We start from the raw sequence: 27,569 nt of genomic DNA on the forward strand, positions 1-27,569 counted from the left end.
ATTTTACTAGGGCATAAGGCATCCAGGAGGGCTGCTGAAACAGACCCCATGGAAAGTTAGGAGAAGAAACACCCCAGCTCTGAATCCTCATTGAGCTTTGGACAGAGGCATGGAAAGCTTTGAAGTAAATAAGCTAGGTACCCAGGGTGATTCAATAATTCCAGAATGAGGGAATTACAGAGTGAGGGGGTTTGAGTTGTAATTCTGGTTTTACGTGCCTAAGCTTTGCTTAAATTCAGGTGCCTTCGAAGACTTTAAATCTGACTCTAAAATGAAATGCATTGCTACAGGTTCTTTCCTTGCTGTCAGCTGAAAAGCAAGGGCTCTGAGAAGTTGTCTGGGGAAAGGTAAATCTCTTCTGTCACACTGAGCTACTGTGGATGCCAAATAGAATGAGGCAGCTTTAAAGGATTTTCCCAAGTCAGCTCAGAAAAAGTGATTATATAGAATTTATGAAGCAGCTTCTCATAAATTTAATAATGACTCACCCTTTCCTCCACTTGCTAGATTGCTTAGCAGTGACTTGGATGCTCTGATAGAGGAGCATTAGTAAGAAACCACATGATTTATCTTGAGATGGTATTTCATTCTCTGAAGATAGTTCACATCTTTGATATCAGAATGAAGGAAAATAATGCTTGTGAATAGTATATACCTTGTGAAGGTGTATATATATATATATATATATATATATATATATATATATATATATGGTATGTTCAAGAAATACTTTTAACTCCTGTTCTCAGAGCTTGTTAAGGATTTCTCTCCTTAACCCTGTGACAAGTCAAGAACAGAGCCAAAATGCCCTGAGCATAGGTAACTGATCAGAGAGTCTCTTCAAAGTAAAAGAATTTAGGTAACACTTCTAAACTCTCCCATCTGCTTGCCTCATCATGTTTAGCATGAATGCCCTTCACCCGTGTCGTTGGGAAAACTGGCCAGTTTAGGTTAAAATGCTGTTGCAAGCTGCTAAAATAAACTGAGCAGTACTGTGCAGGAGCAGATGAGTGCTGGGAGAGCTGACGGTGTGGCTTCACCTGTGTAGAGGATGGCAGAGCACGAGAAACAAACGGGCTGTGATACCATCTGATCCATCTGACCACAGCTTAGTCTCAGCTCCAACATTTACTTTCATGGCAACTGGCCAAAAGAGTGGTTCATCAAGAGGTAGAATAGCCAGGTAAGCAATAAATCCACATATCAAGGTATTGATGGGAATAATCAAAAAATGGACTCATAATTGCTAGGAGACGAGAAAAAACTTGTTCTGTTCCTGACCAGTGCTATGTTGCAAGGTAAATGTCCTGAATCTCATTAGGCTGGTCTTACAGCCAATTAAAAAAATCCTTTTCCATAAAGAGCTTCTTCTTTCAAACTTAGTAGCAGCTGAGTAGGTTGTCGCAGTTCAAAATACTCAAATGAAATTTGAGTTCTGCTGTGAAATGCATTGTGGAAGAATGATCTGGCCCATTTGCATACATGTTGTCTTTCATTAATTCAATATCAGATTCATTACATGAAATCACTGATTGTCTTCATTAGTAATAAAAACCCAATCTGAGTATTTGTGTTGGTATTGTGTTAAAAGATTCAGGGGATCTCCTGCAAGCACACTCAACTGTGAACAAAATTAATCAGAATGCAGCAAAATTCATTTTGTTTGAATCAAAAATACAAGTATCATGCAGGTATGCTTCACAGGAACAGCTCTCTTAAATTAAGAGTAAATAAGTGAGAGGAGTTTTAAATCTCAAAATCTATCCCATTAATATACAAAATTTTGTATTATTTTCTGAATAGCTGTTACATGAGTAGACTCATACACACAAAGCAGTAGAAAGACCTTTATGTGTTAGAAAAACTTTGCCACATGTCATGTCAAGAAATAATTTTATCTGCTTTACATCTTAAAACTGACTTTTCAGGGGTCATCTTATTATTAAACAAATAATTTCTGATGCAATTAGCTCACTGTATAGAACATATTCATTACTGCTGTTTGGGGCATTATGAACGATGTGTGAGTAGTGCTAACACAAAAGAGAAATCACTGGATTCAGTCAATGTTTGGTCTCTCTCCCAGGAAAGCTGTAGGTGAAAGGAAACATGCTCATAATTACTAATCAAAATTCTAGCCAGGATCTGGTTTCTAAATGAGTTTAGTGGAGACAGCGCTGCTTATTAAGTGTTGGGCTTTTTCCTTGAGAAACAGCAATGGAAAGTGTGCCTTCCTTTTCTTTATTTTACATGAATTTTCTACTTTTTCCTTCTGCATCCTCAGAAAGGACCTCTTTTTCTTTTCCATATTCACATCTTCCCCCATTCCTCCGTAATTCAGCATCCTCTAAAATTTTTCAGCTTACAGTCCAAGGTAGCCCCCACATTTTCCTGTGTTTTCCCTCCACCCTCCCTCTCTGTGTGCTCTGTTGACACTACTGCAGAGCGTTCCATGACTGGAGGAGAGACTCCCACACACCATGGATACCACTGCAAACTCTTCCATTGCTTATGACAGAAATCTTGGCTAAATTGCAAATATTAGAACTCCACATTAGGCTTGCCCTTCTAATTTATCCATTTGCCATGTGTTGTGTCAAATTTTATGCTTCAGAAGAAATGAAAAGTTCATTGCAAAAACGACACCAAACAAAAAACCGATGAAACCACAAAGCCCAGAACACACAACCCACTACCTGCTAAAACTGTTGTATATCAACAAAAGGGGAGCAAACATGTCAGTGAGGAAAACAGGTTCTGGTTTCATGGTCACAAAACAATTGCTACGTGCAATTAAGACTGAAAAATCTTTTAAAGTTTGGAAAAAATAATCCTGTAATTTTATTTCTGTGAAATAACAAAGTCCTGGCCTGCAGTGATCACTGAAGGTCTAATACATTTCCAAAGGAAAAGCATAATAGCTGCAGCACTTTATCAATCCCAAAACACAATGTGTTTCTACCAGCATCTGGCATTTTGGTCTGGAAAACTTAAATTTCACTCTGTGTGAGGACCCCAAAGGGAGCTTTATTCTTTATTTTACTATCGTTGCTATGCTAAAAAAGCCACATGGTTTGGGCAATTCGCCTGTCACTGTGCATTCACTTTCCTTAAGTACCTTCTGATCCATACTAGATGTGCGACACAGCACTCTGTTATGTGAGCATTTTTCCTTTTTATTAAGTTCAGAGCTGCCATATCCCTCTTGTCATAAGTACTTCTGTTCTCCAGGTGGTTTATTTAGGATGGAAGCCATACCAGAGTAAAGTGCATTAAATCCCAGGGGATTTTAAATCCTCCTGACCTCTATTCCCGTTGCTGCTTGACAGCATCAACCAACAAGATGCCACCACTCTTCCCAGTTTTTCTATTAACCACAAGTATCAGAGTGCCTTACACAAAAACAAAAGGCAGGGTTTACAGTCTGATACTCTCTATCCAGACCTGGAAGTAGTTGGGATGAATAGGAGGATTGTAAAGTTCTTTCCTGTAACACTCAACTCTACTAGTATCTCTCATCTGCTCCTTCTCCATCCCTTCTCTCTAAATCCTTCTTGGAACCTTGCTATTTCCAGCAGAACACCTATTGCGAGTGGCTCTTTGAAGAAAAAGAGGCAAATCAAACTTAGGCAGAAATTAATCTTTGTATTCATTGATTTGTTTCAAAAGAAGATGAACAGTTGCATTTAAGCTGGCTTTAGCTGTAATCCGAGCACTTCCATCTGCTCATTATGCTTATAAGACCACATGAAGACAATTGCATTAAATTTGTTACCAGAAAAGTATTGAAGATTTGGGAAACAGTAACAAAGAAGGGTTAGTGCACAGATGTGATTTATTTACAAAGAAAAATTAATAGCTAAACTCAGGAGCCCAGCTGAAGGCAAGTAATTGGAAGGACTCTCAAAGGACCCTCTGGAAACTGGCTCAGACCTTCGACTGTGAAAGTGCTTACTCATTTTTATTTAGTTCTTTTTCAAGGAAAGCGCCAGATAAAAATTAAAGAGGGGGAAAGTGGCTACAAATGTTTTCCAGATCTGAGTATCACAAAAAGCTTTATAGAGCTAATGGGAGCAGTGGCCTTTGGTGGCAAACAGCTGCAAAGTAGAACTGTACTCAGGTAAATGACTTCTCTTGGGAAGCTTTAGTGGCTACCTCTGAACCCGAAAAGAAAAAAGGATCTGTTATTTGGTCCTGATTCTGAACTGTGAGAAGGGGAAGAAAAACTCTCAAGGTCTGGGCATCATCTGAGATGGTGTTTGTTGACACAGGGCAAAATGTGCCAGAGTGCCTTAGCAGCAGACAGTGTGGATGGTGGCACACATTCACTTCAGGCCCTGTTCTGGCCCAGGTTAGTTTGCAAACATAGATGAAAATTGGGCCCAGAATCACACCCTGACAGGCACACAGTATGATACTGTTGGCAGCATGGTGACCTTTGCCTTAGAAAAATTAAAAAACCCATTCCATTAGCCCAGAAAATACTAGTCTTCAGTCAAATCCTGAGGGAAATGTTCACCCCACCCTCTTACCCCCCCTTCTCCCCCCATTTAGTCCTCCCTGTTACCAGAAAAATATTCTCACAAAGTAAAGATGAGCAACTACACAACAATACTTAAAACATATTTGCTAATAATCTTTTGCTTGACAGACTCGAAAGACAAAGACTTTTCCTTTTCTGAGACTTCTTTCTATTTAATTTTGAGTTTATTAACTAGATCTTTGCTAGTTCACCAGGAATGTAGAGATTACACCATTACAGACCAACATAGCTCTATAAATTATAAAGACCAAGTCTTCGATTCTCTTGCAAAAATGCAGAGTTACACAGTTCATTTCTCCTCCAAACCATTAATTATGAGAGGATGCTGAGGGAGGGAATCCAGGGACAAGTGCACCAAAATATTATCACATGGTCATTAAAGTTACCCATACTTTCATTTACAAGTAGAACTGGAGAATGTCAGGCATTTATTAAGAAGGCTGTCTTTCATTTTCTGGGGGGTTCGAGATTTTTTTTTTTTTTTTGTTTTGTTTTTTTTTTTTTTTTTGGCTTTGGTTTGGATGTTGTTTCTGTTTTCTGTAGCCTTTTCATTAATCGGATAAACATAGGAGATAAACATAGGAGATTTTTTCTATAAGCCACCGAGATACAGACTGTTTTAGAAGAAGTATTTCCAAGTATTACCCACTATGGAACACTGTTAAGGGAAGTTTTATGTGTTCCTGGCAAATCAGAGAACAGTACTGGACTTCGCTCCTGAGATACACAAACCCGCAAGTATGACATGAAGCCTGGGGAATGAATGTAATATATTCCAGCAGAAATCCTTGTACACATACACCTAATTATAAAAATAGTAATTTGGGTGGGTTTTTGGTTTTGGCTGTGTCTTGGTTTGGAAAGACAGGAGTCTGATAAGGAAGGCAGGAGCCTCCCCTGAAATGGAGAATGTAAACCCTCCCCACCCCTCCGAATTGCTATAAATTTTAAATTAAGAGGGCTCTCAGGCAAAAATATGGGAGCAGGAAATAACAGTTCTTTAACAGGGAAAAGAAAAACAATTAAAGGATAAAATTACAATGCAGTATGTTATAAATGATCAAATCGATAGCCAAATTTATAAAAAAATTTAACAACAATTTATTGGGTCAATTACAAAAAAAATAGAATTTTGAGCAACCACCACAATCAAGGCAGCATCTGTCCCAGGAACAGGCGCTGGGTGAAACCAGAGGTTGGGCCAACAGAGTGCCGGCGTTCCCCCAAAGGTTCACCCCAAGTGTTTCCAGCGTCCAGCTTATATACAGGTTATTCTGCCTGAGGCACAGATGACTGCATCTTTCTATTCACTTCTTTGAATGCAAAGCTATTTCTATACATATGTTGAAATAGACAAAGACTGGTCCCAGTTTTCAGACAAGTGTCTGAGCATCCAGGCAGAGTTTGCTTTCACATGTAATAAGTTGGTATGGGTTCCTGAGTACCACACATGCAATCAGGGCGGGTCTGAGTCTCGTGAAATTCTTGGGACACTGCAATTAATAATGGGCCAGGAAGGCCCGGATGGATGTTATCTCCCAGGTGTAGGTGCCACGGAAATCATTGCTGATTGTCCAGGATGGTCCCATTCAGACGTTAACAGGCCTGATATTACCTCGACGCTGCCCCCGGAACTAGTTACAATTTGAATAGAATTCTGCTCCTCGCTGGAGTGGTTAGAAAGCATAACTTCTACAATATTTTATATCCACACATATCTACTTTTACAGCATGAATTAACTCTATTACATATCACACCGTACACTAGAACAACACTGACAGAGTCAGAGCCCAACCTGACACCCTGTGGGTCAGGGTGTTGGTGGCAGTCCAATTGCAAATGTGGCTGCAGCCCTCTTGAAGTATATCAAGTGTGGTTCTGTTGGAGCAAGGGGAATCTGTAGAGAAGGATGTATTATTCCTCTGCAGATCCAGTGGAGGGAGAGGCAGCTGCTGTTTCCCTGGGGAATCCCCTGGAGAAAGCTGTGCTCGTATCTCAAAAACTTCTGGATTATATCTGGGTAGCAATGCTTGGCTCCTTCCTCCGGATGGAGCATCTCAGGATGGGATGTTATAGTTCTTATCGGTCGTGCAGTGACATTCAATAGTCTGTTATCAGCAGATGTCCCCTCCCGAGGGAGGTGTGAATGTGGTCACTCAAAGAGACAGATAAAGCAAACTGCCCACTTGACAAAGGTAATCTGCCATACAGATGGTAATGGAAAACAACCTGCATTGCAATCTTCAACAGGCTGTAACAGCAGCCATTTTATCCAGATATTTTTTCCTCTTGGATTTGCTTTTTCCTCCCTCAGACACAGAAAATAATAACTTGTAAAACATTTTTTAAAATGTTCCGCAACAGTATGGTTAAGTTAAAGTCACCCTGATCTCACATCTTGATGAGGTCATCATTCTGTAAGGGGAAGTACATGTCAGATGCTGCAAACATTCTGTGGCCTTGGGAAGAAAGGAGAAAGAAAAGGTTCTCTTGGTTTTCTTCTGAAGCTTTTAATAGGGAGCAGTCCTGTGTCAGAACTTTGGATTAAATGCAAAGAATCTGCCTTGATTCCTTAAGTCCTGGCAATGCCAAGCATGTTTTCTAAGCAGAGTTCAACATTATTGCTAATGTGCTGGTTTACACTGGGAGAGTTCCAAGTTAAATCACTACATCCCCCCTAACAGGGCACTCTGTCTTACACCTATCAAGTTTTCAGAAAGCCCCTCTTCTCGACTATGGTTAAGCATGCTGCAATATGATGCTCTTATAACAACTCCCTCTTTTCAAAGGTTTTGAATGTTTTTATGTCTCAAGTTCTACCAGTCTGATTCGTAATGAGGACTGTGAGAAGTATCTATCTCATTCATGGCAAGTTTGACATTTTCTGAAATTTACTGTCTAGGGAAAAAGCCATGTCAGTGGAATTAGCACTTTTTGCCTCATCTATAGAAATGTCACCCAACTGTGAAGAGATTTCACACTAGAAACTCTGGTAAGTAAAAGTGCTAATTAATCTGCAGTCATTTTACAGCCCCTTTTCACTAGCCACCACCCTCTGAAAGCTTCCATATGTTGACACCTGTTTATGGGATCCTAGATCACAAAAATCCCCATGTTCCACTATCAAGTCAGGCTGGTGGTAGCTGACCACTTGTGGGCCTTGTGCTCCAGGAGGCTCGTGGCTAGCAGCAAGGACAGCTCACTGCTGTCTGGGTGCAGCACTTTGGTGTAACATCTCAAAAGGCAGCTAGGCTGCCTTGCTGCCCTCCAGAGCCTCACTTCCTGAAAAGTATTTCTGTGGACATGATTGCTCTATGACACCCTGAAAGACCACAGGGTAAAACCAAACCCTTTCCATCTCAAGAGGAATTAGAGTTTAACCCTTCCTCTGCTACTCCTGCCTCCTGGTGCGCTGGATACATCACCTAATTTCACCCTCTGAGGACTTCCAGTTGCTGCTCAGGTGGCAAACTTAGATTTATTGTTGATTTGGCAGACAGGAATGTCTTTATTCCCAGCACATATCAGGAAGCAGTGGATATGCAGGCAAATTTGGGAATGCCCCCCCTACTCCCAGCCCTAGTCAGATTTGAAGATGAACTGCTAGGCATCCTGTGAAAGAGGGTGTCTGGTGTGGGGAAACACTAAAAAATGTACCAAGTCTTATTCAAATCTGGAGGCTGGCATAAATATAACCCTTCAGTGTATAAATGGTACCTGTCAGAATGTTCTGAAAATTGTTTCCAGGATTGCATACACCTTTTTAAAAGAGGGAGATTTATATGGGCATACTTCTCATTAAATGAAAACAATATGGGACAAGACACACTTGCTACTGTGGGACAAGACACTAAGCAGTAAAACACAGCAAATCTCTCCTTGCTAATCATGAGTTTGCTTTTTGGGGATTTGCATTTCTTTTTCACTGAATGCATCAATATTTTGTTCAAATTTATAAACAGATTTTTTCTCCACACACAGAAGAGCAACACTAACTTCTGTAGTGGCATGACAGATTATACTTTAAGAATCATGAATTATCATGACAGTGATGTCATGATGCACTGGAAAGTAAAATCAAAGGGCTATCAAAGCATGTTGCTGTTTACTGTACATTGTTGGATTTTAGGGTGATATTTGAAGTGAGACATGATGGAGAATAAGCTAGTCCCTGAAGGCTATCTAAGATTTCCAAGTCTTTTTCAAAGTATGATTTAAAATCTTTGTGACAGGAAAGGAAATGAAATCTTGAAATCAAAGAACAGAGTGTAACAAATATTTTGGAAAGGAGATATGATAAAATAAAATAGAAGTAAAAAATGGAAATTTGGAAATGGAGTGACTACAACAAAATGTACTGAGGTGAAATGAGATGCAGTGAAAAGGACCAAGAGGTGACAAAATTCTTTACACTGAAATCTCAAAATCAGGGAAGAAAGGCAAACAAACACAGGAGAAGAAATTAAAGAAATGAAATGCTAATAAAAAGGAGAAAATTCTGAAATGAAGTCAAAACAATAAAAGTGAATGGGATAACACAAAGTGCAGGGAAAAGGACTGAAGCTTGACCAGTTATCTTCATTGAAATCATAAGCTTTCATTTCCTTTCCTGAAAGAAGCAAAACATTTAGTCTCAAATATTCAAAAAAATCACCTAATCCTCACCAATCTCTAGAAAACCAATCTGACTTCACATGAGTGGCAAATAGTCATATTTTTGAAAATCAAGCCTTACCTAATAAAGCTGGGCACCTAGAAAGCCATTCATTATCAGAACGCATTCGACTGGATGATAAGGAGAAATGTAAATGTAAGGCATCATACAGAAATTCAGCATATATAGTATGGATTGTGGAAAGACTACAAAATTCCAGTCAGCCTTGATGAATATAGTATTAAATTTGTATTTTCAGAATAGACTGGAGCATTCAGATATCCAGTTTCACTTAGACAAGTACATAGTTAAATGTGAAATGATGTTTCATAAGGAAAAAGTATCTTAAAGCACTGAGTCAAATGTATGATTGCCTAACACCATTAAACACTTCAGTAAGCTAATGCTTTAAATTTTTAAAATTAACATCAGTGTTTCCATCTCCTCTCATGTCTCCCTTTTATAGGCCATGTGTTTTCAGCCTGCCATGTCAAGTAGTTACTTCATTTTCTGTGAATTAAGATGGAGAAAGAACCCCAATATTTCTCACATAAGAACTGAAAACAACTATTTCAATATTCTTATGTGTGCATGAGACTTGCAGCTGGGTTTTAACACAGTAACAGCAGTATTTACACACCTCTGTCATGTTATAGGTATTACTTGGACACAGTGATGTAGGTAATCCCAGGGATGGAGAGGTGGCAGAGAACCATGCCAGGACAAAATCCTGTGCTTCTGTGTGAGAGAGCTGAAGGCCCATCAATTTTGTAAGGAGGAAGGTGGCAAAGAGGGGGACATTCTTTGTAGGGTAGTCCTGTGGGTGGAAGGCCTCCTGGATCATGCGTGGGAAGGAGTCATGAAACAATGTGGAAAAGAATTGTGTTTCTTTCAGGTTAGACCAAAAGTAATTGTTGTATGTTGATCTATTTTATTATACATCACTTGTTCTAAACACACATACAAACAACCTATGCTACTGTTCTGCAGGGTAGGTCTGTGCAGCTGACAGCTTCTCAGAAGCTGGGCAAATTATTTGCTGCATTCTATTTAGTGTAGCACTGGGGGCATTTCTGTGTTGCATTTTGGTCTTTTGGGGTGTGAAACCACCCAGTTATTTAATCTCAATCTGAATAATGCGCCAGCACCTGCTGCTTTTGTGTCTCCTTTAATTTGCTTGCCAGTACTCTGGTACAGCAGTGAGACATCCACAGAGGCCTCCAGTGTACTGTGTGAAAATATAGAACAAAACAAAGAAGTTGGAAGAAAATAGTTTAAAAAAATAAAGACAGGGTAGATCAAAATGCAGGAGTCAGCAAAATTTTTTTCCTTTTAGAAAAAGAAATCTTACAAAATTTAATTAATTGATGAAAACATATGCTTGCTAGCAGCGTGAACATGCAAAAATACAACTACGAAATTTTGCTGAAAAAATAAAGCTATGTAACAACATGGCAAATATTAACCTGTGAAAAATGCCAATCACTTGTTTTTAAAATTTTTAAAAGTTTAATAGTAATAAAATGGTTAAAAAAATAGTAACACAATTACAGTAATAACAATTTGGACAAATTGAATTAAGACAATATGAGACAATAAAAGTAAAGAGTTATGGATGTCCAGGTACCTCTTTCTGGGCATCATGAGCCCAAAAAAGGACCCCTGTTAACAAAGGATTAACCCTTAAGAACAATAGCCCGTTGCATGTTCATACACTTCACATGATGCATAAATTCCATTCAAACACAGGATTCTGTCTGGTCATCGTCAGCTTCTTCCTTCTAATCCTAACAGTGCCTCCAAGGCGGGAAGAAGTTAGTTTCTTCTGATAAGAAGGCAATAAATTCCCTTTCTCTGAAAGATTTAGGTGTCCTGTGGCTGCTATCTCGCTGCAAGCCCTTTCTGTTAAACAAAGCATCTTACATAGCATAGTTTCTATTTTAACAATTTTTATAACCTAAAACCATATTTAACACAGTACTTAAGAGAATTAATACAGCATTACTTTCTAACACAACACATATAATATTCATTTTAATATTTGCGAAAGGCCAATCATAAAATACATGCATTTTTCACACCTGCTAACTACTAATGAGTGAAAATCTGTTTAAAACAGGTTGTAGAAAGACTTGCTTTCATGTCTGAACAGCAGGATTTCTGGGGTCTTCAGTGAGAGTTTAATACTGAACATGAGAAAGCTTGGTATTGCATCAATGAACTGTCATAAGGTTTCAGAAAAGGCAAGGATCCGGTGTTGAGCAAAAGTGAAGACTAAGCAGCAACTGCCAGGGTTCCAGTGCAGGGAAGGAAAGGTGGTTTTCAATGAGGGCCTTCGGGAGAAGAGTTTGCCAGTTACACACAACATTAAACTACTCTGGGGGCACGTGGGCGAAACATAATCTGATAGACTGGAAGTGCGATGTTTTGTGATAGTTTTGTGATAGGGGTCATGTAAACACAGAGAATTATGTCCCAAAGGGTTAAAAAAAAAAAAAAAATTGACTCGTCGCTGCGGACTGTCCCGACCCGGGCGCTCCGTCCCGCCCTTGCGCGGGGGCGGGCAGACCGGCGCCGGGGCCGGCATGGCGGAGGCCGGCGGCCTGCGGGGCGCGCTCCTGGAGCTCTGGGGGCACCTGCGGCCGCTGCCGCGCTGGGAGGCGGCGGACGACGATGAGGAAAGCGACGAGGACTTCGAGGAGCTGTTGGCGGAGGATGCGCTCCTGGAGGCCGCCGGCACGGAGCTGCCGGCCGCGCTGCCCCCGCGCCGCGCCGGTGAGGGGCGGCGGGAGCGGGCCGGGCCGGTGAGGGGCGGCAGGAGCGGACCAGGCCTGGCCGGGCCGGGCGGGCAGGGCCGCGGTGCCCTCCCTGCGCGGTGCTCGGGGCTCCGGGCAGGGCGCGGGGAGGCGAGCGGGGCCGGCGCCGCATGAATGGCGGCGGGGGAGGCAGCCCCGGCCCCGGTCCCGGCCCGCCCGCCCGGGCGCGGCGCTGTGCGCCTGGGGACGGTCCTGGCTCGGCCCTGCCTCACTGCCGGAGTTGATCACACGCGAAGGGACTGGGAACCGAAATAGGCGGTGAATAGGTAGTGCGAGGGAAGCGTGATCTCTGCTTTTCCACGGGCGCAGGATTGCAGCAGTAAGAAAATATAAGGTTTCCCATTCAAATTAACTCTACACAAAGCATGCACTTTTTTTCTTTTATGGCATACGAGCGTGTTGATACTTGACGTTAATGACTTCCAACTTTCTGTTTAGAGCTTGGAAAAGTAGGTGAAGTTGGAGCAACCTCTGCCTAAAAAGTATTTTATCTGCAAGTTGTTGTTAAAATGCCTAAACTGAGCTAAATAACCAGGAAGAAACGAGTAAGTTATTACAGACCTAAGAGATGTCCTGGTGAGGAAGAGGCCCTGCCGAACATAGGTGCCCACATTGTTCTGGTCATAGCAGTTGGTCCCCAGTTGCCGATCAGGGAATGGTGTATTTTTTATTTTTTTTGAAGGCAAAGAGAAGGCAAACCAGGTCGTACAAAATGTTAAGAATTAAATATATTAATTAGGTATAATTTTGGTGGTTCCATTCATGGGAAATATTTGGTATACAAACGTATCTGAAGATTATGTAGGCATTGTGATAGAATGCTTTGTGATAAAACTGTTTCAAATTCAGCTATAAACTTGAGGTGGAATAAATAGTAAGCCATAATATTATACCATGTGTATTTCATTAGTGTAATAAATTCATAGGCAAGATTTATTCCTCATGCTTAGAGAAGAAGTTTTAGTGCTTGTTTCTGAGTTTGGTTTCACTTTCTTTTTTAAATATTAGTGGAGAGACAGGCATCAGGAGTTTATGGAAACCCCTGCTTTACTATTACTACTGTAACTTACAGAAAAGACCAAAAAAAAGTATTGAACCAACAATACTCTTAATCAACACAAAGTTTTAATTTTTATGACTGCCAAGTAACACTGGATTTGTTTTTTTTTTTTTAATGATTCAGTTATTATACAGGAATGTGGCTCCAAAAAGGAGTATGAAGTGGTTGGACGTTTTCCATTAGTTGGCCCTTGGTGGAAAGTTAATGTTAAAGCTAAAAAAATGGGGTCGAAGTACTTTGTGCAAGGATATCCATCGTATTTTCTGCAGACTGATGTAGAAGAAAACAACCGACAAGTATTTTCACTCTTTCTTGAGGAGTGTTGTGTTCCTGCAGATTGGAAAGAAAAATTTTTTGCTTGGCTCCCTATGGAGTCTGTGCTGAGTTTTAGCAACCTCGAAGAAAAACTAAAACAGTTCCAAGTTTCACAGCTACAGCCAAGAGGGATCAAAAGAGATACCAAGGATTACAACATCTTCCATTATGTTTCAAAATCACGTAGGTATATCCTGTACTGTTCCAATTGTTTTAAATTCTAAGGAGTTTTCTCTCTTACGCAGCATTCAAACTAACATGTATTCATTTGAAATGTGTATTCAAATGATTTTTTTATTTTAAAATATATCAGGACAGCAAGACAATTTATCAGTTAAAGATAGGCATACAGAAGGACTTTGCTGAATTCTGTAGGCCAAGAATTGTATGTGCTAGGGATTCCCCATCACTGGAAGTGCTTAATGCCAGGTTGGATGGGGCTCTGAGCAGCCTGGTCTCCTGGAAGGTGTCCCTGCCAGTGGCAGGGGTTTGGAACTAGTTGATTTTTAAGGTCCAACCCAAACTATTCTATGCTTCTGTGATTCTAGCATGCAAGGACACTGGTGCTTCCTGTAGTTTATTCAGCTATAACAAGGCTTATTGAAAAATGGGTTCATCACTACTTAGGCACGGTGGTGATGGCTTTTTAGGGCTGGCACATGTTCAGAAGTAGTATAGGTGCTTCTCTGTAGTACAGGGATCAGTGAAGGAGTTCAGTGTAGTCCTAACCAACTGCACTAAATAGTCTATCTAGGTGTGTTTGGATCCCACTGTCAGCAAATTGGTATGGCTGGGAGCAGACTGTGGAAGCATTGGAGTGTCTCCACTTCAGACTGCTGAGGGTACTGTTGTGGGCAATGTTGGTGTGATTGCATGAGTGTGAGTGTTAGAGATTGGATCAGGAGAGTGCTTTTGAAGCTGACATCCCCCTTGTCCCCGCTGTGGTGCAATCTCTGAGAGTACTGACTGAGTATCCCTGCTGGATGAAACCCAAACAAGGTGTTCCACCTGCATTCCTGAGGTACTCCAGTCCATAAAGGGCATTCACTCTGTGGGACCAGACAGCTGGTCTGAGGCAAAACACTGAAATATGAGAAAGCTGGCGTGTCTGAGGTGTGGCCTCAGTTAGAGCTCTGGTTTGCTCTGATGGTCTGTTTCCATGACCTGTACACACAGGTTGGGTCTACCTGCTGTTAGGTGTAAGCAAACAGAGTTTTCCAGTACCTGCTTACTGGGCAGTGTCAGGTCAGATGATGGAGGTGACATCACTTTTGGATGTCAAACTGTGTGTAACAGCATAATTCAGGGCCTCTGCTAGACTTGAACTGCCTGTACTTCAGATCCCATTGGTAAGAGGAGGAGAGTGTTCTGTAGGCTTTCAGGCTTTTTGTTCTCATTTTGTAATGATAGAAAAGATTGCACAGTGTGCCTGCTCTTCACCTTTCTTGTAGTTGGTGATTTTTTCCTAGTATCTAGCTTAAGTTAATTTGCTACGTTTTAAGAGTTAATCTTTATCGTTGAGCAGTATGGACCCTCCCCCTACCCCAGTTGCTACTGTTAGTATTGTAAATTCTTTTAGTTGTCGTTAATTGTTAGGGGCTTAAGTAGTTTGTTCTTCAAGCCTTCATGGTATTTTTTTGTGTGTGGAAATAGTGTGTATTGATGATTTATGTGTAAATAAAGTACTTGCTTAAAAGGGAAAAGGTCTGGCTTTATGAGGATAAGACAGTGATCAGAAAAAGTATTTGAGAAAAATTAGTGGTTAACTTTTCCTTAACACTTAATTAAAAATAGCCTATTTTTTTCTGAGAGCTAAAGATTCTGAAAGTCTCACTTTCTGTTTAAATTTGTTTTTCTTTCTTCTGAAATTACCTTTTTAAAGCAAAATATAGAGCAAATCAGTTTCATTATTCCTCACTCTTAGCCCATGACTGATGTAAATAGGGAAAGTGATAGCTTAATTTTGGGGTCATTGGGAAAGCTAGTGGAGAGCACTTTTTTGGTAAATTCCTCTAATGATCTGATACTACAAATATAGAAGCCTTTTTTTTATATTTTGAATTTGAAATGTTCTTCTGTACATCTGTATGAAAATTACTTCTAGGTAAGAGGCAGGCATAGTGAGGTCTGAACTGACTTTCTACAAAATGCTGTTGAGTATGCAGTTTAAACCAAGTGAATGGTACATATTTTCCAAGTGAATACATTTAGTTGCTGATTTTATGTCATCTGTTTACCTTGTTTTTTTCTTTTTTCTTAAGGCAGTTCAGGGAAAACAGACTTTAAAAAAAATTGAAAAGTGTTATGAAAGCTAAGAAAATGAGAGGAATTTGTAATGTCTTGGATATAATGAAAGCAGAAGGATGAAGCCAGAGTCAGTGTAAATTTCTTTGCAACAGTCTTTGTACATGACATAAAAATTCCTGTGTTTATGGTGTGTGCAGTTGCAGGAAAGGCGGTATTGGGAGCTCTGGCCTTTCCAAGGATACTGGAGTTCTTGCCAGTTCTTCTGCCACGCCACTTTTGTGGTCTGTTAGATAAGATATGTTGGGAAGGAGAGGCTGATGTGGATGATGAGGAGGTGGCTGATGAGATGGGAACAAAACTGGATGAGATACTAAAGGATGAGCCATGGAAACTTGGATTCAGCAGGGTAAGTAATGTTATGTATGGTAAAAATATGGTGTGTGCTGCATTTGAGGTGCTTTAGACTGCAGTACTGTTTTAGCTGGGTTCACTTGATTGAATGGGCGTTTGTAGGGGCTGAGCGTAGCTTATTTGGAAATGGATGATGTACAGGTCTCAGTTTTAGCAACGGTTTTGTTTTTGCCTTTGGTCTAGAATTAATTAATCTCAGAAGATTTTAGAAAGTAGTTTTGTTACAACCATTTGTTTAGTATTTTCTACAAGAGACAGAAAATAAAGCGCTTGAGGTAATTGGGCCAAAAGTTAGCAAATTTAAAATCCTCAACTGTTCTCTTCAATTTTATACTGGTAAGTGAGACTTTTGTTCCTGATATCTAGAACAAAATCTATGCTTTCATAGTAAGGTTGATAAGTTTCTCTGTAAGAGGTCATCTGGTCCAGGAGTTTGTTTTTTGCAATGGAATTTGCAGTGGCTGCTTACCTTCCTGTTTTCCTTTGCTGCACTTGCTGTGAGCTTTGCTGCTGCACCTCACCTTAGCAGTCCTGGACCTTACATGAGAGCATTAGGTGTTCACAAATGTGGTTGATTTTCCTTCTTTAGGCCTCCAGTGCTTTACTGATGGAGGTTCTGACTTGCCTTAATCTAATTTCAGAGATTCAGCCGGGTAGCCAATATATTCCAGTGTTTCACGTAATTTCCTTTGAAAAGATTTTCCTGATGTCCAGTTTGACTGTTCCTTATGCAATATGGACTTGCTGCTCTCTTGCTTCAAGGACCTGCATTCTCACTACAGTTTTTTATTGCTTGAAGACTCTCTTTAGCTTTTTCTCTTACAACTGAGCAAGTACAATTAATTTTTCTTGCTCTCAGTAGTTCATCTGTTTTGCACATCTCGATCTTTCACTATTTTGTGGTAGTGTCTGTAGAGGTGGCATATTTCTTGAACACGTTCAGAATTAGGAACAGTATTCTGGCTACTGGCTTTCCTGTGCACTGTTTCTACAGTTTGTGTACGTTTACATGAAGATGTTGTATTTGGTGTGCATGAGTTCTTCCCTAGTACCCAATTTCTTTGCCAGGTTTTTTATTTTTAAAGTTTCTGTTTCATACAGATGGGTAAGTAAGAGGACTTATTCCAGCATACTTTTAAGTATTTTACTTTATGAAAAATATGCAAATTTTTGCAAACTTCCACCTTCTGAATTGCAATTTGTGTTTACTAGGAGGAATGTTGTTATCTTCTGAAATAAATCTATGTTTGCTTTTACTCTTTTTGGGGAGAAGATTATGTATAAGGAGTTGAACATTCCTTACTGTGAGGCAACGTGGGCTGCCTTCTGTCAGTGTGAACATCTCCTCTGGAAGATTCCTGTCTTGCAGAAGAATGCATTAATTCTGTATGATCAGCTCAAGACACGCTGCAGACAAATGGGACACACATATGAAGATCAAGATGAATTAGCTCGTTTGCTATCCAAACACATGTCCATCGAGCATGTTTGGCAATCTCTTGAGTTTTTGAAAGATCAGAATGTAGTGATACGAGAGAAAAAGCTGGTGTTTCTGCCTCATCTTTACAAATCTGAAAAAGACATTGCAATGTATGTAGGTGACCTTCTGGCAAAACACACATGGAAACTAGATGTGGATGTCAGAAAGATACTTAGCATTTCTGAGGCACCAGGAGAAACTGTAGATAACAAAATGAATGTTACCCAGGCACATGAAATAGAGGAAAATAATCCAGACAGTCATAATGGTGAAAATCACTTTCCCGAAAAGGAGGTGGGCTCTATGTCTGGTATCCAAAGTAAAGCAGAGGTAGACAAAGATCAGGTGATTGCTGTAGAAAAAATTTGTTCTAATCCTGTCACAATCATAAGTGGGAAAGGAGGCTGTGGAAAGAGTACAATAGTTAGCTGCCTTTTTCGTCACTTAAAGCAAATGGAAAAAGAAGTGGAAGCTGCTTCCAAGGTCTTTGAAGGAGACTTGGATGCATCTGAGGAATGGAATACATTTGATCACTGCTGGGAACCAGAGAATATGTATGCAAAAAAATACTTGAATGTACTATTCACTGCACCTACAGGGAGGGCAACAAGTCTTTTGAGAGAAAAAACGCAGCTTCCTGCATATACACTGCATCAGGTAAGGTTTGTTTGTTTTGGGTTTTGTTTCTTGTTTGTTTTTTTTTTTTTTTTTAATTGGGTTCTGAAACATATTTTGACACTGTTCATTCTTGTTTTAGAAAAGAAAAGCAGCTTGTTATAGGACTTCCCTTAAAAAAATGTGTAGCCTATTAGTGTTATTAATGTTAATGCTTGGGTACAGCTTATCAGCATCTGAAAATCAGTATTATGTTTTGGGGGAATCATAAATCAGTCACTTGAAATACATTATTTTCTAACTTTGGTTTCTTTACTATTTATATACATCTGAAACTTGTGCTACTCTAGGGCATCTGGTTTTTTCAGCTTCTCAGTTCCGCATTTTAGTTTAATGAAGACAAAAATGATTTCTAGGTGGTAGAGCTGTTTTCTAGGATCCTGTTGCCTAGCAATCATAGCAGCACATACATGAAAACATCAGTAGCCTGGAGCTGAATAATGAGAGAAATCTCATTTGCACAGTGTTTCCTTAATTAATGTTAGGTATTGTGGAATTTTTTTTAGAAAAATGTAGAAAGCAAACTTTGTTAATAAACTTAGGCCAAGTCTGTCTTGTTCTAGGTAGCAACAGTGCCAAGAAGACATTGGAGTTACATAGTAACCCATATAAATAGAAATTATAATAACATAAGAAGTACTGTTGGTTTATTTTATCTTTGGGGACTGGATAGTTAGTTGCCTGTTCCCCTTCCCCGTGCAATTTTGGGTATTATTAATGACAGCAGGTTGTAGTAGGAGGTATTCTGTTACTGAGCAACCTAATCGCTGACCTAGTGTGTTTAACAATTTCTGCAGGAAAAAAGATTATGCTTTTGTGTAAGTCAGTGTTGCTAATCTCAGCTAGAAATGCGTTCACTGAGGAAGAAAATAAGACAAAATGGTTGAGTCTTCTGGGTCTTTACAGGTGTAAGTTCAGAATTTTGGATAATAGCTCTACATACATCAGATGATACCACACTGTACTTATATGACATAGCTTAGAGTTGATTAGTGTCAGAGCTTGCTTTATTTGTTTCTAGATTATCTGTAGTTTTAAGTCGTGGAGGCGGAGTGACCAAGAACAGCCGTGGAAATTTTCTTCAGTTACGGTTCTCATTGTGGATGAAGGAAGTTTGGTGTCTGTACGCATTCTTAGTTTAGTTTTGAAACTCTTGTGTGAGCATGCTCAGCTTGCTAAGCTTATTATTCTAGGTAAGTGAAACAGCAAATTTAGCATTGTACAATGTTTCATAATGCCCAATATACAGTGTAAGTATCAGAGCTTGCACTGAGTCTCTTAAAATGTTACATTGTTCTGTACTTGGATACTTCTGCTATTTCTTAAGGTCAAATGAGGTAGACAATTTCCCAAATGTCAGTATGAAAGTATCAGTATCTCCATTATCTGTTTTAGCAGTGTTTTGTCTTATTCTGACTTCCATGTGGTAGGTTATTACATCTTGCAAACGGAAAACTTTTCTGATTTCCTTAAATGTGAAGGAGCTGTTGTTAGCATATGAATTGTATGTTAGAAGGGAGTTTTCATGTCATTCTTAATGCTAGGATCATCTTGTTTTAATTTAAAAAGGAAAGCAAAGAAATGTAAAGTCAATTTTTTATGCTTTCTTAGAGGTTTCATTTTTGACATGCTATTTATGGCATTTGTTTTTAAATACATAGCTTTCAAAGTGGGTTTGAGTAAGATGTGATCACTGTCAGTGCAGATCAGGCAGAAGGATTTGCACTTGCTAGTAAAGCATTACTGGGTGAGGAGTATAAGAAAACTACACTACAGCCTTATTCCCAAAGTTTCTTAGATTCTTGAAAGTTTGATTTCGTGTGAATTGCATTCAGGATGGATGTTACTATGTAGACATGTGAGTATTTGTTCATACAAGTATTCATTTTTTTAAGGACAGTTTTCAGCTGATATGTTATTCCTTCTCACAAAGACTAACATGCATTCTGTTTAGGTGACACTAGACAGCTGCCAAGCATAGACCCAGGAAACATGTTAGCTGATATCTTTGAGGGTCTAAAATCAAGAGGCTTTTCTGTGGAACTGCGAACTAACCACAGAGCTGAATCACAACTAATTGTAGACAATGCATCAAGGTAGGATATCCTGATGTGTGTGTGAAGAATCCTTGTAATTCTTGCCTGGCCTTTTCCATGCAAATAGCCCTGCATCCAGATTTGACTCTGTACTATTGCTTCTGTTAGTTTTTTTAGTCCAAATCCATAACATTGGTTTTAAAAACAAACAACCCTCCAAAACAACAACAACAAAACTCTACAGATATTTTCAGACATATATATTGGACAAAAAAAGTGTGTGTTGGAATGCTCTTGAATTTTATGGGATGTGTTTCACTATTATGCTGTCAGATACTCTCTGCTTTCAAATGATTTGTAAATGCACAACTGACTTTATGCCTTCTAATATGGCTGACAATTGCTCCTCTAAAAATGAAGTTTTAAAGACATTGCTGGTAAGTATGACAACAACTAAAACAGACTGAATTGCTTGGAGACTTTAGATGTCAAGGGCCATTACATCACAGGTTGTTTGTATTTTTTTTTTCTTCAATAGCTAAAGAGTCTAAATGTTTCCAGCATTTGCATTACTTTTGTTTTGGAAATTATCCTATCAGTGCTTGATTTCTTTTTTAAACCTCTAAGAAGAAAATCTAGGTTTTGATATTATTTGAATTTAAGAATATTCTGAACATTTGCAAGATGTCCAGAACCACTAAGTGTTTCACAAACATTCTTATTTTTTGATAACACTTCTGTTTCACTCCATTTTGCTCCCATGGGAAGAACTGTATGAGTAATACTAAGTATCTGCTGCAGTGATGGAGGGTTTAGAGAACAAACTACCAATTTTTTCAATGTGAAATCAAGTTATGCTCTGAGGAAAGTTTTCAGGCAATATAGAGTAGATGACAAAAGATTTTTAGGTGGTGAACTTCAGGCTGATGCAGATGATGAAATGCTGGAATTCTGTAACTGAAAATAACTTTTTGTTTTTCCTCCAATGCTCTGCTCCAGAATCTCTCACCGGCAGCTTCCTGAATTTGATGAGGTGCTGAAAGTTTCTGCTTGGAATGAGGAAATGACAATGCCAATCCCAGAGAAGAAATTTATTTTTATTGCTTTGCCTGCTGGCGGGAATTGTGAGAGTATGTCAGTTTCTGATCTTGATTTTCCCTTTGTACCAAAGCATAGACTATTGCCTGGAGCAAAAATTTTGGGAAAATTTTAATTGGCTTTGTTTGTGGCATAAATTTAAATGCTACATTCATAGTTTGTCTTTTGCCTTCTAAGTAAGTACACACAGCAAGACCTCTAAGTGCAAAGAATGGGCTGTAGAGCTCCATCTCACCAGTGAGACTTTGAAATGGGGGACAGCTTCCACCACTGTAACCAAACGGGGTTGTCTTTTTATATTGCAGTGGAGCTGTCAAACCTTAAGAGATTTTCAGAATTGATTCAGAGGTGAATCATTTGAGTAAAAAGTGACTCTAACAGTGTGGTGTGCTGGACAGGAATGTGCTCCCAGCTGTAGAATTGAGTTAGGAAAATTCTAAGAAGGGATGGCAGTATTTCTCTTAAAATGTTTTGGGGTCAGGGCTAGAGCCATTGTTTAGTGGGGTTTTTTGACATTTATTTGGTGTAAGTGGATTGAGTGGCCTCTCTTTTATATGCATCAAAACACTTCAAGGGGAATGCAGAAAAAAAATAGTATGAACATTATCACCTTATCTTACTCTAGTAAAATACTCAGCAAGCAGAATACTGAAGGTAGATTTCTTCTGTGAAATCCAAGTGTATAGGTCTGTGGCTTGAAAATATTTAATCTTTACCTTTTCAATGTGCTGTAGCAAAACCTTACTTTGCATGAAATATGCTTCATGCAGCTGTTGTTTTACGCAGAAATAAGAATTTGTTTCTTTCCATATCTGTCTTATTTCTCTGATTTTAATAGTGGATTAACTGCATGATGCTTTCCTGGTTATTTTATGATGTATTTCTGTTTCTTTTGGGGTGTGTCATTTTGTGTGAGAGTTTTGGGAGGGGGGGGTTGTTTCTTTGTTTTGTTTTAAACAAGTTGAGATGTCATTAAAGCAAGAAATAAGCAAAGGCAATTTCATATTGAATTATATTTTTCTTTTTTAAATTCTGAATATTTTCATGTCTTACCTTTTACGTCTTTTAAAACAGATTTACAAACTGCAATAAAGATTTTACTTAAAAAAGGGCCAGGATTGGAGGATGCCAAACAATCACAATTCATTGCTTTCAGAAGGTAATGGAGTGTGCAGGAAGACATTGAAAAAATCCTTGCTAGCAGCCACAATCTAAAAATAGCTGAGTGTGTTGAGTTGGAGAGACTAGTGGCAATAGCATAAAACTGCTAGATACTCGGAATACTCATCACCTAGGAACGGTGGGATGTAGGGCTGTAACACACTTTGAGAAAGACTGGAAGTCAGTAATCACAGGAGCATGAATAGTATGCATGGCTTTGCAGAAACACTGAAGGGATAAAAGTCATAATGTGCACTAGCACCAATAGTCCATAATCTTGAGTTCTGCACAAAAGGGTACTTAAGAAAAAACTCCACCTTTAATTGTGAAGAACATTTTCTCAGGACGTAAAAATCATGCACTGTTTACAGGTTCCCAGTGAGCTAATAAGTGATTTGTGAATGCTGAGTAACTCTGGTATCAATTTTTTTCTCCAGTCTGCATTCAGGTACAATACTATTATTAGTCATTTTTGTGTATGATTCTTCTAGAAGATATTTATAGGTACTTGAGTTGCATTTAAAAGTTAAAATTCCAAGTCTTTAAAACGCAAATAAATCTTATTGCTATTTTTAGTATATCCACAGACAGAAAATAATCTGTCCATGTTTTAGTTTTTCTTTAGTTTTCTTCTTTATCTTAAAACCAAATCTAGCTAATCTAGGTGTACAGTGCAAAAGCTTTCTGTGCTGTTCAGACAAAACTGTTCCTTTACTGCTCTGTCTTCTAAACTCTGAATAAGTAATTGTTCTAATAGGTGGTGGAAGAGCATCAGAGAGAAAAAGGGCTTTTTCCATTATTTATAAAGTAATGCTTATGTGACATTGCTTATGATTGTATGTTTTGTATATAATGACTCTGTTCATGTTCTTGTTTTGTATGATTTAGGCAAGATTGTGATCTAATAAATGAACTTTGTTGCCAACACTACTCAGGTCATTTAACCAGGTAAGCCAGTGTTTCACATTTGTCCTGTCACCAATTTAATTTTGTTTTTAAAAGTGTTATAACCAGACCAACACCATAAAATAAGATTTTAAAAATTCCAATGTTATGTCTAGATCTGATAATGTTATAAATCATTCATACAATAAACTTTATTTGATGGGCTCTTCATTTTGAATAGTGGTAAATGGCTTTTCATTTAAATTCATTATGTGAATTCTGAGATTTTAAGTTATTATTGAATATTCAAAGTTCATATAAAAGCAACATGAAAAACCCTCAAGGTTAAATTTTTTTTGCTACTATATGATTTCTAAATAGATTCTGAAATATTTTGGGCTACTCTGTATTACTGGTTTATATTATTGTTTTTTTACCAATTTGTTTTACAAAAGTTCAAGACACAAATGTGTTACCTTAACTCTTTTGAATATTATTGAAGTTTTTAATCTGGGTTAAGTATAGAGAATGGAAAGAGAAAAAATACTGAGAGATGGTAAATGCACACTTTGTAAATACTTTTTCCCCTTTTTCGTTCTCTGACCTAGAGACCATAAGAACAGATTTCTGTTTCAAACTGGGGACAAGATTGCCAGCACACGCAATGTTTATCTCAAGGATCTCTTGGCCACCTGTGGTGTCAGAGAGGGTTCTAATGGCCAGGAATGCAGAAGTGGAGAAACCCCACTCACTGCAGAGTCTAATGAGGAGGGCAAACGACTCTGCAATGGAGATATATTTTTCATAACAGAGGTGAGTCCTGGCAGCAAGAACTTGCACAAAGAAAACCTGCTGGGAAGTGATTCAGTGCTTGCTGAATCCCCAGAATAAAACAATTGACACTTTTAAAATTTGCATACTAATGCATACTTAATTCTGCTAAACAGTTGTCTAAAAGGCATGGAAGAGGCAAGGTACCGTAGAAAAGTAAAAAAACCTCTATTCTGGGTTTTTGCTACAATGTGTTTCACTTGGTGTGATTGTGTTCAGTGTAGATAGAGTCTGTAACTACTCACATGTACTGTAATTGAAATAGATAATGTTTAACATGGTCTGAAGTAAAGAGTAATGATACAGCTGAAGTTTTCCCCGGAAGAAAACCAAGCTGGCCTAAAAGTAACAGCAACAAAAAACTGGTTTTTTTTGCTGGGTTCAGTGAGTTGAGCAGTTAAAGTATCAGTAGTTAGCATAGGCCCTGAACAGTGAAAACTGTTTTCCTTCAAGGTGGTCAGGGAAAGACAGCAATTTATTGGGTTTAGTGTCTTCTGAAACTTTGAGCTGGTGACCTTGCAGCTGTTGTAATTTCGGGGCAGGCCAGAATAGGGAAGTACAGACATCGCTCCAGGCTCACTGCTGAGTGTTGTGCTATTCCTTTAGGATGTAGAAATTGATAAGCAGCGCCTGCTGACCATCAGCAGCACGGACGGCTCCACGTTCACTGTGAACTACACGGCACTGAAGAAGCTGTGTCACATCAGGCATGCCTGGGCCAGAACTATTCACACATTCCAGGTAAAACCACAGCAGCTGTCAGCTGAGCTAATGCACTCTATTCTCTCATGAAAGAATCAGAAACTTTTCTTGAAACTAGAATTCCTTGAATGCAGGATAGAAAATATCCTCGAGAGTGTCCCCAGTTGCCTCCAACTTCCTCACTCCTATCATTTTTTAAACTATTTCCTGAAGATCAGCCTTTGAATCAGAGTTCTCCCGCGTTGCAGGGCTCGGAGGAGAGGACCGTGGTGTACGTGGTTGGCAACGCGGGCCGGCAGCACTGGCAGCACGTGTACACGGCCGTGACCAGGGGGCGCTGCCGCGTCTACATCGTGGCTGAGGAGCTGCACCTGCGGAGAGCAGTGAAGAGCAAGGAGATCGCCAGAAAAACGCGTTTGCAGAGGTTTCTGAGAGAGGCAATTGCAGAAACAAACAACTGTCCCGAACAAATGACCTCTCCCCCGAAGAGGTGCTGGCAAAATCAAGAGCTCGAGGCTCAGTCTGTTTCTGCTACTCAAGGTGCTCCTGACCCACCTGAACTTCAGAGTGACATCATGATACAGGAAGGGTCATCAGTTCTCAGTAAAGAGAAGATGGGCAGTCTGCAGCAAAGTCCATGTAAAAGACAAATCCCTGCACCTGAGGATGCTACAGAAATACCCCTGGTGAGTATCTCCTTACTGAGAAAGTTCAAACTTTTGCACTCTGTTTCACCACCACAAGTCACCAGGGCACTGTTACGATTGTTTGATTGACATTTATTTAATAATTTTCAAGTTGACCAGTAATTGGTGAAGCAGTCAAATTTGGCAGATGTCTTTGCAGAGTAATATATGGCTAATACAGAAAAAAAAGGTCAATAGTAGAAAACTTATATCTCAGAGTGATCTCTTAGCCAGCTTAGCCTGTATCAGCTTATGGTTTGTGCACAAATGTCAGTTTTTAGGTGACGTGCTGTGAGAGATGTATATAAAATTTAATAATTGAAATTGATTTGTATTAAGTCAAACCTGATAACAGATGCTTTTTTTTTCATTACATCTAATTTCTGAGCTCATGGAGAAAGTGCCTGTTTTGAAGAAGCTAATATATTTTAGTTCTGTTTCAAGCTTGGGTAACTTTTTTTTTGTTTTGACAGACAACAGTAGAAGAATCCCCACTTGGATCTTCCAGACTTAAGAATCTTTCATTGGGACAGCAAATTCCCAGGAAACTCTTCAAAAGCTAACAGACAATTATTAATTGGTCTTGGTATGAACCTTTATTGAACCTGTTGAAGATTTTTGGGATGGAGATCCTGAATGTTCAGGTGCCTTTTAAAGGATTTCTTGCTTTTGTATGTTCTGTGAAGAACAGGTTATTTTATGCTGAGCCTCTTAAATTTTCAGTGATCCATTTTTAATAGATTCACTGGTGTACTGGTCATCAGAAATCATGTAATTCTTTCATTTTGCTGAAGACTGAACTTACAGGTCTTTGAGGTTCCAGATGTTCCCTTAAAAAATACACAAGGATGTATTTTGGTTTAAAGACTCCTAGTTGTCCATACCAAGATTTATCCATCTCCAAATGATATGATATTGATGAGATGCTCTTACTGATGTGCCAATTCTATTGATTCCTTGAGAAAAAAAAAGTTTACAAAGGGGTCTAGATTTTTCTGATGGCAGATTTGTGGCCATGAAACTTTGATGGATCATGGGTTTTAGTCTTGTTATAGGCATAACAAGAAAGTTGCAATCAGTGACATAGAAAACTTTTTCTATGATGTAGAACTTGCCATTGCTGCTTTAGCTAGTAGTTCTATGCTGATGATGATCTTGGTAAGAAAAGCAAAACTCCAAATCAGAGCTGAAATAACATTCCACTTTTAGCTTTTTCATGTGTGCTTTGGGACTTGCTGCATTGCAGTTTTGAAATTAATAAATTGAATGTTCAATCAAACATCAGACACATTGTACTACAATGTGGACAACCTGCTTACCTTCAACAACTTTTTTTCACATATGGTAAGAAAAAGTATACCACAAATATAAAAATGGGGTTTTTTTCTAAAACTGTGGGAAAAAAAAATGGGAAAAATATGAAGTAGAAAAACTCTACCTCATTTTTAATGTCTTCAAATCACTGTTTATTTCAATTTATACAGTTTTTCCATACAAATATTTGCAACAGTTTGAATTTCAAAAAACATAACATAGACGATAAATATCATGCTATTAAAGTATTAAATTTGTACAAAAATACTTTACAGTTTAATACTTATTTGTTACAAATAAAAATACATATTTAAGTGACTCATGAACCTTGGAGTTTTTGTTTTGTTGTTTTTTTTTTTACATGATTCAGCCTGTAATGTCATTCTGACCTTTTCTGGCAGTGCTGAAATAGAAATCAGAGCTACTCGTGTGTGTGCAGGGCAGGTGAGCTTGTTTATGTATTGGAAACAGCAACAGGGATACATTAAACAGTTTAAATTGACCAGAAACAACTCTGTAAGGTGATTGCTTAGATATGGAGACTCTACAAATGTACAAATCCAGTATCTTTATATTCACCAATAACAATAATTACCAATAACAACTTGAATACCAGAATAAACCAATGCAGCTGCTGGTGAGCATATAAAGCAA

At 38.9% G+C, this 27,569-nt stretch overlaps 1 protein-coding gene across 1 annotated transcript; it reads left to right on the forward strand.

The window, feature by feature from the left end:
- Window positions 1-11,777: 11,777 nt before the first annotated feature.
- HELB (DNA helicase B) lies at window positions 11,778-27,241 on the forward strand. The gene is made up of 13 exons (XM_059471870.1): window positions 11,778-11,973; window positions 13,198-13,572; window positions 15,834-16,042; window positions 17,321-18,184; window positions 19,224-19,395; window positions 20,157-20,298; window positions 21,238-21,368; window positions 22,411-22,495; window positions 23,386-23,445; window positions 23,991-24,195; window positions 24,820-24,954; window positions 25,164-25,601; window positions 26,075-27,241. Exons 1-13 carry the CDS (start codon window positions 11,784-11,786, stop codon window positions 26,162-26,164), a joined length of 3,096 nt encoding a protein of 1,031 aa, XP_059327853.1. The 5' UTR covers window positions 11,778-11,783; the 3' UTR covers window positions 26,165-27,241.
- Window positions 27,242-27,569: the final 328 nt, after the last annotated feature.

Source organism: Ammospiza nelsoni, chromosome 5, assembly GCF_027579445.1.
Source record: "Ammospiza nelsoni isolate bAmmNel1 chromosome 5, bAmmNel1.pri, whole genome shotgun sequence".
NCBI lineage: Eukaryota > Metazoa > Chordata > Aves > Passeriformes > Passerellidae > Ammospiza > Ammospiza nelsoni.

Bases quoted from the DNA above. Each gene is read 5' to 3' on its own strand.
- HELB (XM_059471870.1), top strand. From the start codon at position 11,784: ATGGCGGAGGCCGGCGGCCTGCGGGGCGCGCTCCTGGAGCTCTGGGGG. The intron at 19,396-20,156 runs GTAAGTGAAACA...CATTCTGTTTAG, and splicing joins TGCTAAGCTTATTATTCTAG to GTGACACTAGACAGCTGCCA. The intron at 21,369-22,410 runs GTATGTCAGTTT...CTTTTAAAACAG, and splicing joins TGCTGGCGGGAATTGTGAGA to ATTTACAAACTGCAATAAAG.